At 42.2% G+C, this 15,900-nt stretch overlaps 1 protein-coding gene across 3 annotated transcripts; it reads right to left on the bottom strand.

Moving 5' to 3' along the window:
- Positions 1 to 6,968: 6,968 nt before the first annotated feature.
- Positions 6,969 to 14,340, bottom strand: FST (follistatin). 3 transcript variants are annotated; one of them, XM_081287574.1, is made up of 6 exons: positions 13,240 to 14,340; positions 11,170 to 11,361; positions 10,533 to 10,751; positions 9,761 to 9,985; positions 8,860 to 9,087; positions 6,969 to 8,155 (listed from the first exon to the last, which is right to left on the bottom strand). In XM_081287574.1, exons 1-6 carry the CDS (start codon positions 13,322 to 13,324, stop codon positions 8,073 to 8,075), a joined length of 1,032 nt encoding a protein of 343 aa, XP_081143700.1. In that variant the 5' UTR covers positions 13,325 to 14,340; the 3' UTR covers positions 6,969 to 8,072. The 3 variants fall into 3 exon arrangements, with proteins under 3 accessions (XP_081143700.1, XP_081143699.1, XP_081143701.1); XM_081287573.1 differs by having other exon boundaries at positions 8,860 to 9,090; positions 13,240 to 14,339; XM_081287575.1 differs by lacking the exon at positions 6,969 to 8,155 and adding an exon at positions 8,164 to 8,408 and having other exon boundaries at positions 8,860 to 9,090.
- Between the last annotated feature and the right edge of the window lie 1,560 nt (positions 14,341 to 15,900).

Here is a 15,900-nt window from a genome sequence, read left to right on the forward strand (position 1 = left end):
AGTACAGTGAACTAGGGAGAGTTTATCCCATCTGAAGGAGAGCTGCTATCTGCTTAGCTTCTGGCAATTGTGCCTGTATGGCATCATAGGCTCAGTGATGTCTTGTTTTCAGATTTTTTTTTTCAAGAGAAAGTAGAATATAGACTTGTTGGCTGATATTTTTCTAATTTTTAAATGTTATAAATCAATTCAAATATTTTCAGGTTTGTGCAATCAGATAAAATTCAAGTCAGGTATTGGGTGTCTTGGGAATCATTGGTGACCTTTGTCAAACTTCTTCAGAAGAGCAGTAGGAGAAAAGATCAAATTGCCATGGACTGAAGAATGAGAGAGAGGTGAGATGGTGGAGATGGAGAGTGGAGACTATTCCCAAAGGTTTCATCCGCAGTGAGATATAAGAGGATTTTTTTTTAAAAAAAGGTCTAGCCAAGACTGAAGTGCATATATACATATATGCTTTGAATTGAATTAGGTAAACTTTACTGATTATATTATTTTTATATGATGTTATTTAAATATATATATGATGTTATTTAAATATATATATAAATACACACACACACACACACACACACACACACACACACACACAGTCAATGAATAAAACCTCTATGGAGAATGAAGTTAAAATCAATAGAAGAAAAGCTGCTAATGAAGATAATTTCTGGAGAAGGAGGAATGTGGCTGAAAACAGATATGAAAATAAGATTCTCTGTGATTGGATGGAAGGAAATGAGAAATAGTGGGCAAACTATGGTTAATGATGGTGGTGGAGGAAGACAAGTTATTTCACTTCTAGTTTGGTAGATGATCTGAGGTTCCCTGACATAGAGGAAAGTGGGAGTAGATATATGGCTTGAGGAGAATAGAAGGGGTTTGGAAATACCAGAGGGGGGAATGGGACAGAGATGTACATGAAATGCATCTCTTGAGATTAGTCTCCTCTATAGCTCTTCCAGGAATTCTCCCAGGGGAATGAATCCATGGCTACAATTGGAACATCAGGCTTTGAAACTACTTCTAGAGAAGTAGTTCTCAAATTTTGCCTTGAGAGGAGTTTTAACACAGGTACTTGGACCCTGCCCTCAGTGAATTTGTTCTAGGGGTTTGGAGGTAATGCTCAAGAACATAAATTTCTACTATGTTCCCAGGCCATACTCATGCTGCTGGTCTAGACACTATACCTGGGCAGCATTGTTTATACTTGGGAATTTAAAAAACTACATGCCCAGTGAATAAATTGTTTTAAGCCCATTTTGATGACTTCTCTGGGGACACTGATCCTGTGGAAGAATTTACCTTAGGAATTCCAGTTACGCTGCCTTTTGAGAAATCCAATTCTTCTGTTACCTGCTGTAGTTGAGCCTTAAACCCACAGCAATCTCAAGAAACTAGAGATTTGTCTTTATCTTGGTCTTTTGCTGCTGTTACTAACTACTTATGGGCTATATACCATGACCATGAAATCATCCCATTGACTTTCTTTTTTGGTGCTGCAAAAGATAGAAATCTATCAAAAAAATGTTTAAACTGTAATCAATGTAGAGTCCCCTCTTCCTCACTGGGATTGTGACCTTTGCCTCTAACTTCTTGCTAGGGCCAATATTCTTGAGAAAGACTCATATTCACTCTGCAGCCAGAGTCCTGAGTCCTCAGGGAAAGAATACAAGAGATGTTTGGTGGGAGTATATCTGGCTCCCAGCACTGCCAGTTGGTTCCTTGGCCATATTCTTAAAATAGAAAAATGACAAATTATAGCTCTGCCAGGACTACATTTGGTCTAATCCAGAGAATATGTTTTTAAGTGTCTGAAGGACTCTGCCACAGGAATCTTGATGGCACCAGCCAAGATATCTGAGGTCCAAGGACGGCAAACCCCAGGGACTATCCAGTACTCATGGGGGGATTCCAGCAAAACAGAAGCTGGGATTTGGACATGTCTGGGCAGGTCTGCTGACTACATGGGTCAAGCATGCCTGGAGTCTATTTACATGACAACTTTTGGCTGAAGAAGGATTGTGTGGTGCTCTGAATGGAAAATGGAATGGGAAGAACAGAAATGTGTCAATCTTAGGACCAGGTTTCGAAAAAATCTTCTTTGATAAATGAAACTTGTTTTGTTTGTTTGTTTTTTCAGTTGTGGGGATTGAACCCAGAGTTATTCTACTACTGAGTTACCTCACTAGCTGTTTTTATTTTTTATTTTGGGACAGGATCTCACTAAGTTGCTGAGGCTGGTCTTGAACTTGTAATTCTCCTGCCTCAGCTTCTTGAGTAGCTGGAATTTCAGGAGTTTGCCACCATGCCTGGCAAGAATGTTTCAAAATAGGGTTTGTTATTGAGCATTTCAGGGGAGATTGTGACTTTCTTTTCAATGAAAGAATTTTTTCCTGTCAATTTCACCATATAAGATTTTTCTCTGGAAAAAAAAAAAAAGATTTTTCTCTGGTACTAAAGGTGTGTGCCACGGGCCCTGCAAAAAAAAAAAATGAGTGTATTAATTAAATAACATGTTAATCTTCTAATATCTGATAATTATACAATTTATATTAAGATTTTTGATATTTGCAAATAATTTATTCTCTTGCTATCTTTAGGGATCTATAGTCTTCATGTAGGAAATTGTATAAAAATTAAAGAAGAATGATGTAATTTATCTTACTACCAGGAATTTTGTTGGCTATGTGAATGAAAGAACAAAAGGCACATTTTGGCCCAGTGTGGTGGCAGATGCCTGTAATCCCGATGGCTCAGGAGGCTGAGGCAGTTCAAAGTTAGCCTCAGCAATTTAGCAAGGGCCTAAGCAACTTAGTGAGACCCTCTCTCAAAACAAAAAAATAAAAAGGACTGGGGATGTGGCTCGGTGGTTAAGTGCCTCTGGGTTTGTAGCTTTGGATATGTTGATGGCTGAGTGAATTTTTTAAAAATTTCCAAGAGAAATAATATGTCCAAACTCGTTTCTTTGAATTATACTCGTTTCTTGTAATGCCTAGAACTTTGTGAAGTTTTGTTAAATATTAATATGATCAAAATACCTTAAAATTATATTTATCTTCCACTTAAAAATGGTTTACACTCCTATTTCTTGTTTCACTTGGTATAATTGCTCATTAATTGCACTTTCAAGGTAGAATTTGGTTGATGAATTCTCTCAACCATGTCTGATATAGTGTGCAAAAATCCTAATATAGGTCACATCTGATGAAAATTAGACTTCTGATTGATTTTTTCATTATCATTTTATATTTTACAGTTCCTAAGGGCGATTAAGATAGAATAGAAGAAATAAAAGGAATAGGTAGGTAGAAAGGAGACATAAAGGAAGGATGAGGAGATATAATTTTAATTTAAAGTCCCTCATACTTTTCCAGTCATGTCATTCTCCAGATTAGTTCTTCTCCCTGGCTTGTCACTCCCAAATTTCTGGGAAATCTATAATTCTTAGAATTACTGTAAGTTCATATACTTGTGAAAATTTGTGTAGCGTTAATTGCCTACCAATAAGCAGAATAAACAAAAAGAGGTATGATATTTTAAGAAAATTATAATTGAGGGGCCTTTCTAGTATTATCAACTGATCAGATAATGAAAATTAATCACATCACCCTAAGAATCCTGAGAATGACTAGACCATCATAAACTATCCTGTGACCACCAGATTGATGTCATCCCTACATACCTTCCCATCCTCAACCCTCACCAAGTTTGTTTTGGAAGAAGAATGAGTATCTGCTTTCCTAAATAAATCTCTATTTGTTTCTGACTGGAGCAAACTGAAATTATTTTCTATTCCACACCAAGCACCCCACTTAGTCTTGAGTTGAGTCTCCCCACTCCAGCAACTCCTCAGACCATTTTCCAATATCATCTCTTGTCTTGTGACAATACCACTTTTTTTTCTTTAATAACAATTATTACAATACTGACTTTTCTATGTGCCAGGCTTTTAAATAAACACTTTACATGCCTTATCTCTTAATTCTCAAGACATCTTTATGAGGGAGGCACTTCCATTAGTCTGATTACACCGAAGAGGAACTGAGGCACAGAGATATTAAATGACTTGTCAAAAAATATATGGCAAGCGGTACAGAGAATGGGGGTGTTGAGTATTTGGAGGGTCTTAATCACTCTTAATTTTATGATAGTTACAAAAAGGAAAAGACTGTTTCTCAGTTTGGGTATGATTTAGTTGTCAGGAATTCTCTCAACTCCAATTTTGATTCATTGAGTAGATTTGCTGAATTATTGGAATAATTGGAATTATTTCCCAGTCTTTTGGTCGTGTGACATGGTTTTTCACTCACTTCCCTAGAAAATGAAGAGGAGCACTCAGTGTGCTGTGTACCTCTTCTTGAAGTCAACTTTTTAAAATTTTAACTTTTTATTTTGTACATGTTTTCAAGCTTACAGTAAAGTTGCAAAACAAATAGTATTAAAAAACCCATAGATCTTTTACTCTGATGCCCTTATTGTTAACATGTGTCATTTTTTACTCTCTTCGAATATATTACACTCGCAAATGTGATAATGTGATTTTAAAAAATCATTAAAAAATAAATTATAAACATTTTGACCTTTTCCCCTAAACACCTCAGTGGGTATTTCCTGACTCTAAGACTATTCTTTTGTTTTTGTTTTTGTTTTTTGGTACCCAGAGGAGCTCTCACTGAGCTATATCTCCAGTATTTTTAATTTTTTTATTTTGAGACAGGATCTTGCTAAATTGCCCAACTTGGCATTGAGCATGTGATCCTTCTGCCTCAGCCTCTTAAATAGCTGGGATTACAGGCATGTACCATAGTAGCAGGCTTAGGTATATTCTTTTATCTAGCTGTACTACAGTAATCAATTTTAGCAAATTTTACATTGATGCAATACTTTAATCTTTGGATGGTATACTGATTTTGCTAATTGGCCCGATATTTTTATTCATAGCATAGGTAAAATAATTTAGTCTAGAGTCATTTTGGTGTCCCATGTGAGGGTGCATTTAATTTTGCCAAGTTATATTTTTGCCATACTCGAGGAACCATGTCTGATATAGTATACATCTTAATATAGGTCACATCTGATGAAAATTAGACTTCTGATTGATTTTTCATTATCATTTTATATTTTACAGTTCCCAATGATTAATATGAGTCATATTAATAAAAACTAGTGACTAAAAACTAGTGAGTAATAACTACTTATGTTAAGTACATTATATACTAAGTGAATTTGACCTTTTGAAACATAGTTCAGGTTCTAGCAATCAAATCACCTAATGATATTAATTTTAATTTGAAATGACTTAAAGCGTTGAGAATATACCTCAATGATATGCCATTTATCTAGCATATGGAAAGACTTACTATATAGACACACATACACATTTTGGTACTACTAATAAGATTACTACACAAGTATGAAACTCCAAGAAGGAAAATGAGATATTAGTGTTTAGGAGGAATGATTGATGCTGACAAATACAGAATAAAATTTTAAAGAAATAATCTGGGTGTTGTTTAAAAGGCAAGCTGTTGATTTTTTTCACTCCTGCTTGCCAAGACACATATCTATGCCTATTAAATTTGATGTTTTTACTCTGATCAATGATGGCAATTTCAAAGCATGTGTAGCATCTCAAGATCAAGCAACAAATCAATTCCAGGAAGGGTTGTGAAAACATCTGCCTGCCCTTCTTTCTTTCCTGAGAGCCTCAATGGCAAACAGGTAGCTCCTTCATGCTGGAGAAGATATAATTCTTCTTGTGGTTAATGCAACCTGTTTGTTCTCTGTTCTTCCTTCCCCTTTTTCTTGGAACACAGGGCTAAAACACAACAAAACCCTACAGGCTCCTAATCATTTAAATAAACTCTGGCTATCAAAGAGCTTCCTCCTCCTCCACTAAATCTCTCATTTGGTGGCCATAGTTGAGAGCTATTGAACTTTGGTAATAATTTTTAGCATTACTCAAGTAAAAATATTTGTTTAGCAGTGTTGGTAACATTGATTCTTTGCTTTTTCCTTCCCAATTCTGTTCCTCGCTTCATCTTGCACTTTGCTGTTTTAATATATTTAGGGTTTGAGTAAGTAGCACACAACTTGGAAACTTGTGTTGATGATCTACTTATGTATTCCTATATATTGCCATGTATTAAAGGACCCCTGATTAAAGCCCTAAATGCCATTCCAAGGCTTTAGTAATGTATAACATCAAAACTGCAAAACATTGACAGCCTTTCCTCTACTTTGCATGTCATTATTTAATCTTCATGAAGATTAACTAGATTGTAGATATCCACCTTCACGCATCCTCATCTCACCCAGTCTCTAGAATTCCAATACTATAACACCCATTTCTGCAATTGATTTCAAGAAGGTGCTTGTTAAATATTGTTGACCTGTTTTTACTTTTCCTTGTGATATTGCTTTGTAAAGATCCGTGGGCTATTTTATTTAGATAAGGACCATAGTATATATTGGGGACTCCTGGCTGTGGCACCAAGCAGCTAAGATGGTATTTTCAAATGGAAACGTTAGGTATGGTATAGGGAGGACCCACATTGATAGTGTCTTTCTTCTGTGGCTGGGGACACATATATGTTACTCTTCTTATATATATAAATACATATATATTTTTTTACTTGGGCACAACACCTTTATTTCACTTGTTTATTTATTTATTTTTATGTGATGCTGAGGATTGAACCCAGGGTCTCGTACATGTGAGGTGAGCACTCTACCGCTGAGCCATAAGCCCCACATCTATGTTACTCTTGCAAAAGGCTTGTAGGATCTTAGATCCCTTTATCTTTCTAGGTCCACTTAAGTGATTTGTAACTACCTCATTTTGGAGACTCAATTGCCTTGACCGCTTAATTTCAATGATAACCATATCCCATAGCAAATGCTTCACATACATTTTTACTTAGAAGCCCAAATATCTTCTTTTGAATCAACAGGAATTGAGACCATTGGCTTTTTAAAATTTTTTTATTTTTTCACTCATCATTTATTTACAAATACACATTATAACTTTTATATACATTGCACATTTACATGGTAGAAAAGTACAAAACTATATATTTAAATGAATTTATATTTAACTTGCCATGTTTGAAAATATAAAATTGCATCAGAAAAAAGTATTATGAAAAGCAAGAAACTTGAACTGATAAAGCTTTGATAGGACTTTCAGTGACACATTGGCTGAAAAAACTAATTTAAAAGGTACAGTCGACTAGCGTAAAGGAAACACCTAAAAGGTTGAATGTGTAGCCTTCACCTTCCTTTAGACACCCATATCACTCCATTTCTTTGGATCTGTAACATCTTAAAAGGATGTTAGAAGTCTAACATTGCTCTCACCCACTTATAAAAGTCTTCATAGGAACAAGAGAACTGAATGAAGGAATTTCCTTAAAGGTGCCTTTCCTCTGTACCTGTATTTGAGTCAGAGTTATAATGCCTTTTGGTCAGTCAAGATTCCTTGTAAACAAAACCCGAGGGATCATGTATGTACAGATCAGGCAGCAGAGAATCCAATAAATAAACATGACAGAAACTGACATGCAAGTTTGTTAAAAGTGGGAAAGAATCTAACAACAGTGAAATGAAGGGAGACAGATGAGTGAATGGATAGTAAGGAATGGACTCAAATGGTTTACAAGGGGGAAAAAAAAAGCTTTTACTTTACAGGCAAGAGACCTCACAATAAATAACAACTGCTCTTCCTTTCACTGATAAACTTCTTCAAAAACAAGGTGTACAGTCAACCAGACATTTTATGTATAAATTATAAAACATGACACAGTATAAATAAATGTCTACAAGTCTCAACTATGGGCCTCATCCAGTAGACCTCACAATGACCGCCTCTCCGTGCCCAATGAGTAACAAGGTGGCCTGGGAGAGAGTTTAGGACAAATGTCCTTTAATGTATACTTTTTCCCCCCAAATAAATAAGCATACACTTATTTACAGTATGGACAATATATTTTCTTTTTTCTTTTTTTTTTTTGTTTTTTTGTTTTTGTTTGTTTTTTGCCCAAAGGCTATGTCAACACTGAACACTGGTGGAGGGTTTACCACTCTAGAATGGAAGATATAGGAAAGCTGTAGTCCTGGTCTTCATCTTCCTCCTCTTCCTCGGTGTCTTCCGAAATGGCTAGATGGGGGAATACAGGGGAGCTGTTGTTTAAATATGGACAACAACAGCGCAGAAGCAGCTCAGTGTATGTTTTCAAAGCCCTCTGATACAGCCATATTACAACGCTGCATTTTTATGTGACTTGTAGTGAGATTTTTTTTGGCATCTGCTTTTATGCAATAAGTTTAATTTAAAAAAACCATAAATCTATGAAGTCAAAAACTGCAGAAAGTTCTGAAGAATCAATGGCTCAGGTTTTACGGGCAGATTCCTGAAATTAGATAAAAAGCGCTCGTGTTCTATGTATAACTGCTTTGGGTCCTTAATTCAGAGTTAGTAGAGGCAGTGGCCCCTGTGTGATAATATAAAGCTGTCGTTGGGGGGGGGGAAACATAACTTTTGAAGCAGTTAGTTTAGATTCAAGTGTTAATGAAGCAAACAGCAAAGCATACTACTACAGCAAAAGAATTAGGGGCAAACAACTGGAAACAGGTTTTTAGAGCAATGCAATTGATGATCATCAGGTAAGTCCTAAAAGCCAGGAAACATTGCGGAGAATTTTTTTTTCTATGGATCATTGAATTGTTGGTGAAATTTAGCAGCTACCTAACTTACACAGAAATGGGTTTATGTGGGGAGGTTTGCGTGCTTTTCAAGTGTCCATTCCCTAGAGCTTGCCTGGGAATGCCTTAAATTGCACCAAGGTTACAAATCGCACTTACAGTTGCAAGATCCAGAGTGTTTTACTTCTAGCAGCACACCTGAGGAGCAGGCAGCCTCCTTCATGGCACATTCATTGGCATAGGTGGCATTGTCACTGGCACAGACAGGCTCATCCGACTTACTGTCAGGGCACAGATCATCACAGAGGGAACACCGGCCTCTGCCAACCTTGAAGTCCCATAAACATTTTTTTCCACCACTGCACTGGATATCTTCACAGGACTTTGCTTCTAGGATATAATACATCTGTGATGAGTAAACTGATTGTCCCATTTCCCTTTTATTTTTCTAGTTCCCTATTAATAAATATAAACATATAATTTATATTTTATTACTTACTCATGGGGTTAATGAAAATGTAATGCAAAAATGATTGATAATTAAATACACACAAAGACACACACACCATGAACTACTACACCCACATGAACTACTACAGAAGTTCATGAAAACAATATTTTTTGGAACAGGATTTCACAGTTAAATATGCATCTGATTATTTCCTACAAGTGGGATCTTTTAGAAGAGCAAGAATTCCATCAACTACTGGAATCTGATAACAGATTTTAGGAACTGTTAAATAATTACTTTTTGCTTCTAGCAAGTCTAGCACTTCAAAAAATGTGCAAGAGTGTGTAGTTCTAAGTTTTCTAAGATGGAATATTGCTTTCTGCTTCCTGCTGGCATTTGAATATATATGTCATTGCTTCCAGAAGACAATGGTTTCCACAAGGAATGCTGTGGTCAAAACAGTTTACCCAAACTGGGAAGTGTTGCTTGCTCTGCTGAAGCTATGCATTTGGGGAAGTCATGGACTACTCAATGGTTAAATCCACATTTTTAATAACAGAACTAGCTTTTTCAATCCTCTATTATCTCTTTTCTTTCCTTAATACCTACTGATACACTTTCCCTCATAGGCTAATCCAATGGATCTGCCCAGGAGGCAGGTGGCCTTTCTCAGGTGGCAGGCACTGGAGTAGGTTACTCCATCATTCCCACAGAGATACTGCTCAGAGGAGGTGGGCTCCGGGCAAATCCGGTTACATGTCACACAGTAGGCATTATTGGTCTGGTCCACCACACACGTAGAGCTGCCTGGGCAGTAAACATCCCGGCAGGTCTCTGAAAAAAAAAAAAAAAAAGGAAACATTTCAATAGGCCCTTTCTAGTCCTTAGGGAGTAAGCATTTGGCAATATCAAGGAAATCATGAGAGAGAAGCCTCAGCTTTCAAAAGGTACTTTGGGGGGCTCAGGAGGCTGAAGCAGGAGGATCACAAGTTCAAAGCCAGCCTCAACAATTTAGCAAGGTGCTAAGCAACTCAGTGAGACCCTGTCTCTAATAAAATACAGAATAGGGGTAGGGATGTGGCTCAGTGGTCGAATGCCCCTGAGTTCAATCTCTAGTACCCCGTCCCTCACATACAAAAAGGTACTTTGGGAGCCTGGTAGTTTTCAAAAGGACATATATGACTCATAGTTGGTTCCCTCAGCAAACTTAATGACCCTTTAGAAGTAAGAAAAGGACTCCTTCATTTGGTATCACTATTATCATTATTGCCATTATTAGGATCTTACTATGGGTTATCCTATTCCACAGGGGTCTTCCAGAGTGTCAACTTAAGGTAGAACACTGAAGGGAGTAGGGATCTTGTTTAAGGGTGGGACCTACTTTTACATTTGCCCTGGTACTGAACTTCCAGTTCTGGCTGCTCTTTACATCTGGCCTTGAGTAGTGCACATTCGTTGCGGTAGGTTTTGCCATCCAGCCCACAGACTGGACCCTTCCAGGTGATATTGGAACAATCTGGGGCGCAGACGCAGCGTGGTTTGTTCTTCTTGTTCATTCGGCATTTTTTCCCCGGTCCACAGTCCACATTCTCACACGTTTCTAGGAGTTGGAGAGAAGCACAGTTAGAAACCAGGGTCAGGCAGTGGCCAGGTCAGCCAGGAGGGCTGCACAAGCCCTTGCGAAATCTTGCAACAATGGTTGTGCTGGAGAGCCCCATCAAGTCCTTTCCTAGAAGACTCAGAGGGGGTTAAGGGGTGAGGACTGTGGATCTGGACCAGCCTGCATCTCAAAAAGCACATGTTGGCTGGTTTTACCACCACATGGGACCTCTGCAGACCTTGTTTTGCCTACAGTATGTAACAGGCTGGATTTGACCCAGCTAATAAGAGCTGGGGGGAAAAATGGGAGAGTCCACCAACAAAGCTCTGCTAGTCCCAAGCCCTAGCTAGTTAGTGCTGAAGCTGAGGGTTAGACGCCCTCTACTGAGGGCTTGAAAGTTGGGGAGGAAGAGCCCTACCTTTACAGGGGATGCAGTTAGGAGCACCCCCATTGAAAATCATCCACTTGAAGAGCGTGTTGTCATTCACATCCTCCTCTGTCCATGAGGTGCTAAGACGACCAGTACTGCAGCACTCCTCTTTGCTCAGTTCTGTCTTGTACAGGACCTGGCAACGGCCATTCTTGGCTTGGCGAAGCCAGCAATTCCCAGCTGTGAAGAGACAGGGGTGGGGAGGTGAATGAGTGAGCAGTGGGATAAGGGGAGGGAGTCTGCCATCGCGGGAGCAAAGAAGACCCCAGGCAGATGGGGAGGGGGCAAGCGTGGAGAGAGGGGGTGTGGTGGGGGTGGAGGAGAGAGAGAGACAGACAGACGGGGGAAAAAAGCAGAAAATAAATTGAAGAGGGTGGAGAGGTGAGAAACCCGGTGAAAGGAAGCCCTGCTCACCAAGGTGGGAGGTGGGTGAGGGGGAGGGAGGGCGAGAGGGAGAAGCCAGAGCGCCCTAGCCATATCAATGTCAGTTACCAGTGACCCAGACACAACACGTGCAGCTTGCATTGACTTTTACTAGACTGTTTACTTTTATTCGTCCCATTTCATAACCTGCAGCGACTGGAAGAGCAGATTAAAAGAACCTGACAAAAACAGGATGCGACGGATGTTTTTACATGTTGGTTTCATGTAGGCGGTAAGGGAATTATTTGTGACAGGGGTTAAGAAAGTAGGAGAACGAGAGGAGAGAGAGAGAAGAGAAAGAAAGAAACAGAGACAGAGACATGCAGGGACAGATCAAGAAAAGGCATTTGTGAAAAATGAAAGCAAAAAGCAACCCGGCCCAGCCTGGAGCTGCCCTGAGCGGCCTCGAGGCGAGGCGCAGCCCGCCCGACGGGCCGTTTTGCAATCCGTCAGACCCATAGCATACCGCAGCCGCTTCGATCTTTCGAAATCTCCAAGGGTTGCTTTCCCTGGCGCCCACCTTCCCAGCACCCAAGGCAGCACCTCTACCCGAAAGGCGGGCAGACCACAGCCGTGCGGGACAGACGGTGAGGGGCAGTGCCCAGAATGGCAGTTTACAACGCACAAAATGTGAACTCTAAAGCTGGGAAAGTAACTCTTTAAAGGGTGGGTGCTTCTAAACCATTTCATGGTCATATATACCTACCTCGTACCTACCAAGAAATATTTGCAAATAGTTTCTCCCCTCTTCCCTCTTTTCAATGTTCATAATTTGGGCAGGAGGACTTTTCATGAATCACCAATGCAACTTTAACAATAATTGGACCGCAAGCTGCTACTATCATTATTTAAAAAATTCTCTCCAAAGACTAATTGAGAATAAAACAAGTCAAGTTTTAAAAGATAAACTTCAGAAATTTCCTCTTAATTTATGTCAAAATCTAAATCAGTTGTTAGGGGGTCACTATTGAACAGAAAGTTAACAGAGCAATGAGGCAAAAGGGGAAAAAACTGTAAAGCACTCAAAATACTTCGGGGTAATAATTTGGCCCTCTTTTTCGGGGTTGGGGGAGGGGGTAGGAAGGAGCATCCACTAAGCAGAAAACTACTTCCCTCTAAAATTTTCAGCACCCACATTTCCAAGTTTGGGCAAAGTTTCTGAAACCACGTCCTCCAGCCACGCAAGAAAATTTGGTATTTCTTCCTTATTCGCCACCCCAGGTCATTTTTTAAAAGTCACCAAAAGATGTGAGAGGAAGATAGGTCAGATTGCAAATGGGTCTACTGAAATCTCCAGGCTACTGATGCTTGCTTATTCCTCTCTTCAGAGCCAACCACCAGAGATAACATCTAAAATTACCGTGGCCAGAACTTGGAGCATCTAACACTTAACTACTGAGAGACTCTAGCTCATTCCCTTTCCCTTTTTAAGGATAATCGAGCTGCAAACTCCTTTCCTAGCTCTAAAGTGTCATTGCCTTCAATTTTTTCACTTCTCTCCATCCCGGAGTCTCTTAAGTTGGTCCAACATCTTCCAAGAGCAGCGTTGTTCTGAACAGACCAAGTGGAGACGACAGAAAAGTAGAATCCCCTACCCTTTGCCCAGCCTAGCCGGCGCATCCCCCCCTCACTCACCCTGGGCGCTGCGGTCCTCCATGAACTGGCAGAGCAGCAGCAGCAGGAGGCAAAGCCCGCCGGGCTGGTGCCTGGCGCGGACCATCCTGGGGGCAGGCGCGGGGCGAGGAGCGCGGCGCTGGGAGCGGGCGCGGCGGCGGGTGGCTCGGGGAAGCGGCGCGCGTCGCAGAGGCGAGCGGCGGAGGGCGCAGCGATCCCGGCGCAGCCCCGCGCTCGCCGCCGGCCGCCCGCGCGATTCAATGGACGTCAGAAGCCGGGCGCAGCCGCGCTTTAAATCTAGACGGGGGTCTCCGCGGTTTGCGGTGGGCGGTCTCCCAGTGTGTGGGGCTGTGGGAGGGCGGCCGCGAGCGAGGGTGTACGCGGCTCCTTGGGGGTGGGGAGCTTTTAAAAGTTCAGTGTGAATCAGGTGACATTTCCCACCTCTGGAAACCCTTCCCAATTATCTGTCGGAGGTGCTCGAAATCAAAGCAGCAGGAGGGGAATCGCGGAGTTCTTATTTGCGTAGGAGCGAGAGGGAGGGGGGAAGGCGACCGGCGCGGGGGGTGGGGGCGACGCGTCGGGGGTGGGGAGTGGGGAAGAACACCCACTTCAGTCCTGCACGCCGCCGCTCGTAGGCAACGCCGGCGCGCCCGGGGTGGTGTGTGAGTGAGTGTGTGTGTGTGTGTGTGTGTGTGTGTGTGTGTGTGTTGGGGGTGGGGACGGGCGCGGCGGGGGCGCTGAAGGAGGCGGCCGGCAGAGCCGGGGGAACCTGGGAGTTTGTGCCCTCACCGCTGTCCCTCTGCTCCCCGGCTCCAGAAAGACTTTGCAAACGCCGGGAGAGCGCGGAGCTGCTGAAACATCCCGCTCCGGGTTAGGGCTAAACGCGCGGGCCTCGCGGCAGTTTCAGGCTCCCGCAGCCTGGGCGCGGGACCCGGCGAATTTTGTGTCTTGAGTCTGTGCGTGCAGACTTTGCGGCCACCCCAAGTCCAGAGTTGTGGCTGAGAACCCCAGCCCTGACACCTTCCACCCTTGCGGAGACGCGGCCCTCTTTCTCCACTAGTCAGAACCAAACAAAAATGTTTAACACCTCAGACCCGGCCTCCCCCCCCGTCACAGTCACAGTCTCGCCCTCTCCCTTTCTTTTCTCCCCTTTCACTTGGCCGTGTCTGGAGTCGCAGCCCCGAGCGGGGACGCCGACGTAGGCGGTCTGCCCCCCTCCTTCCCAGCTCCGTGACTCCCCAGTTTCTGTCCTGGGTCTCGGTCTCGTCCCAGTCTCCTTCCTCCTTCTTGTCTCTCTCTCTCTCCCTCTCTCTCTCCCTCTCCCTCTCCCTCCCTCTCTCCCTCTCTCCTCTCCCTCTCTCTCTCCCTCTCTCTCTCCCTCTCACTCTCCCTCTCTCTCCTCGCTGAATAAAAAAGATTGCAACATCGATAATGAACTTCTGTAGCCTCAGTTTATTAAGTACAGTGCCTGGCATTCTTCGCTGAAAGTTGGCGGGTCTCTCATTTATAACATTTTTGGCACCGCTGAATGAAACTGAGGAGGCGATATTTCCTTTTATATAAAACGATTACTTCACGGAAAATGCTATATTGTTTATTCCAAAAGCTGCCTTTCTAATTTCTATTCTTTTCTCTTCTGAAGCCCGAACGACACCAGACAGCAAGTATGCAGACAAAATTCTTGGACATTCGCAGGTCACTGGGATTTGTTCTCCAACGGATTTCAAATCCGGCCCTCTTTCCCCCAGCCCCCTCCCCCTGCCAGACCCTCCCCCAGTCCTCCTCTCGCCCTCCCACCCCCCATCTTCCATCAACTCCCTCCCACCCCCTCCACAACTGCAAATAACTCAGCGATAACAGATTTTTTTCCACCAACTGCAGGAGATAGTGCTAATCTTTTAATAAAAGATCCCATTACAATGGGATCTGTCTGGACAGACTATAATAGATCCCGAAATACAGCCGTGCTAATATTAGAAGACAGTTGTTTGGGTGCCTCTCAGACGAGCCCAAGCCCCCCTTTGAAAGTGGGCATGAATCACAAAGCCCCGCGGCCGCCGCACCTGCACCGCGCGCATTCGGTGCAGCAGGCTGGTAAAAACGGGTGACCTCGCTGCCGCTTTTCGCTTTATAATTACCGTCGTGAGGACGGGAGGGGAGGGGCGCGGGCGGCCGGGGGAGGCTGGCTTTTTGCTCACTTCAGACGGCTCTGGGGGCTCCACATCCTTCTTAATCTTTCCAGATTCATTTAGTCTGTTTCTCTGTCTCTCTCACTTCTCTTCCCCTCCCATCCTTCCAGTTCTTCCCACATTTCTCCCTACTCCTTCCCCTCTTCTCTTTTCCCTCCCTCTACCCCGACTCGGCCCATACTCTCCCTCCCGTTTCTCCCTCCCCTCTTTCTTTTCCCGTCTCCTTTTCTCTTCCCTCCAATGCATTAATGTAGAGTTGTTTAGTGCCCTCTAATGGCAGACGACATTAACAATTAATAGCAAACTGTCCCCTTTGCAGGAGCCGCCACTTAATGGCATAGTTCCAAAGTTGAATTTATTTCTTCTTTATTCAGAGAGATAGATATGGTGAGAGTCAAACCTTCTGTTTTAACTAGATTTATCAAACCATATATCCATGGCTGGAAAATACGTTAAGCATTCTAAATGCATAAAAGATCTTAGATGGTTGATG

The sequence above is a fragment of the Spermophilus citellus genome (assembly GCF_964194105.1).
Source record: "Spermophilus citellus genome assembly, chromosome: 1".
NCBI lineage: Eukaryota > Metazoa > Chordata > Mammalia > Rodentia > Sciuridae > Spermophilus > Spermophilus citellus.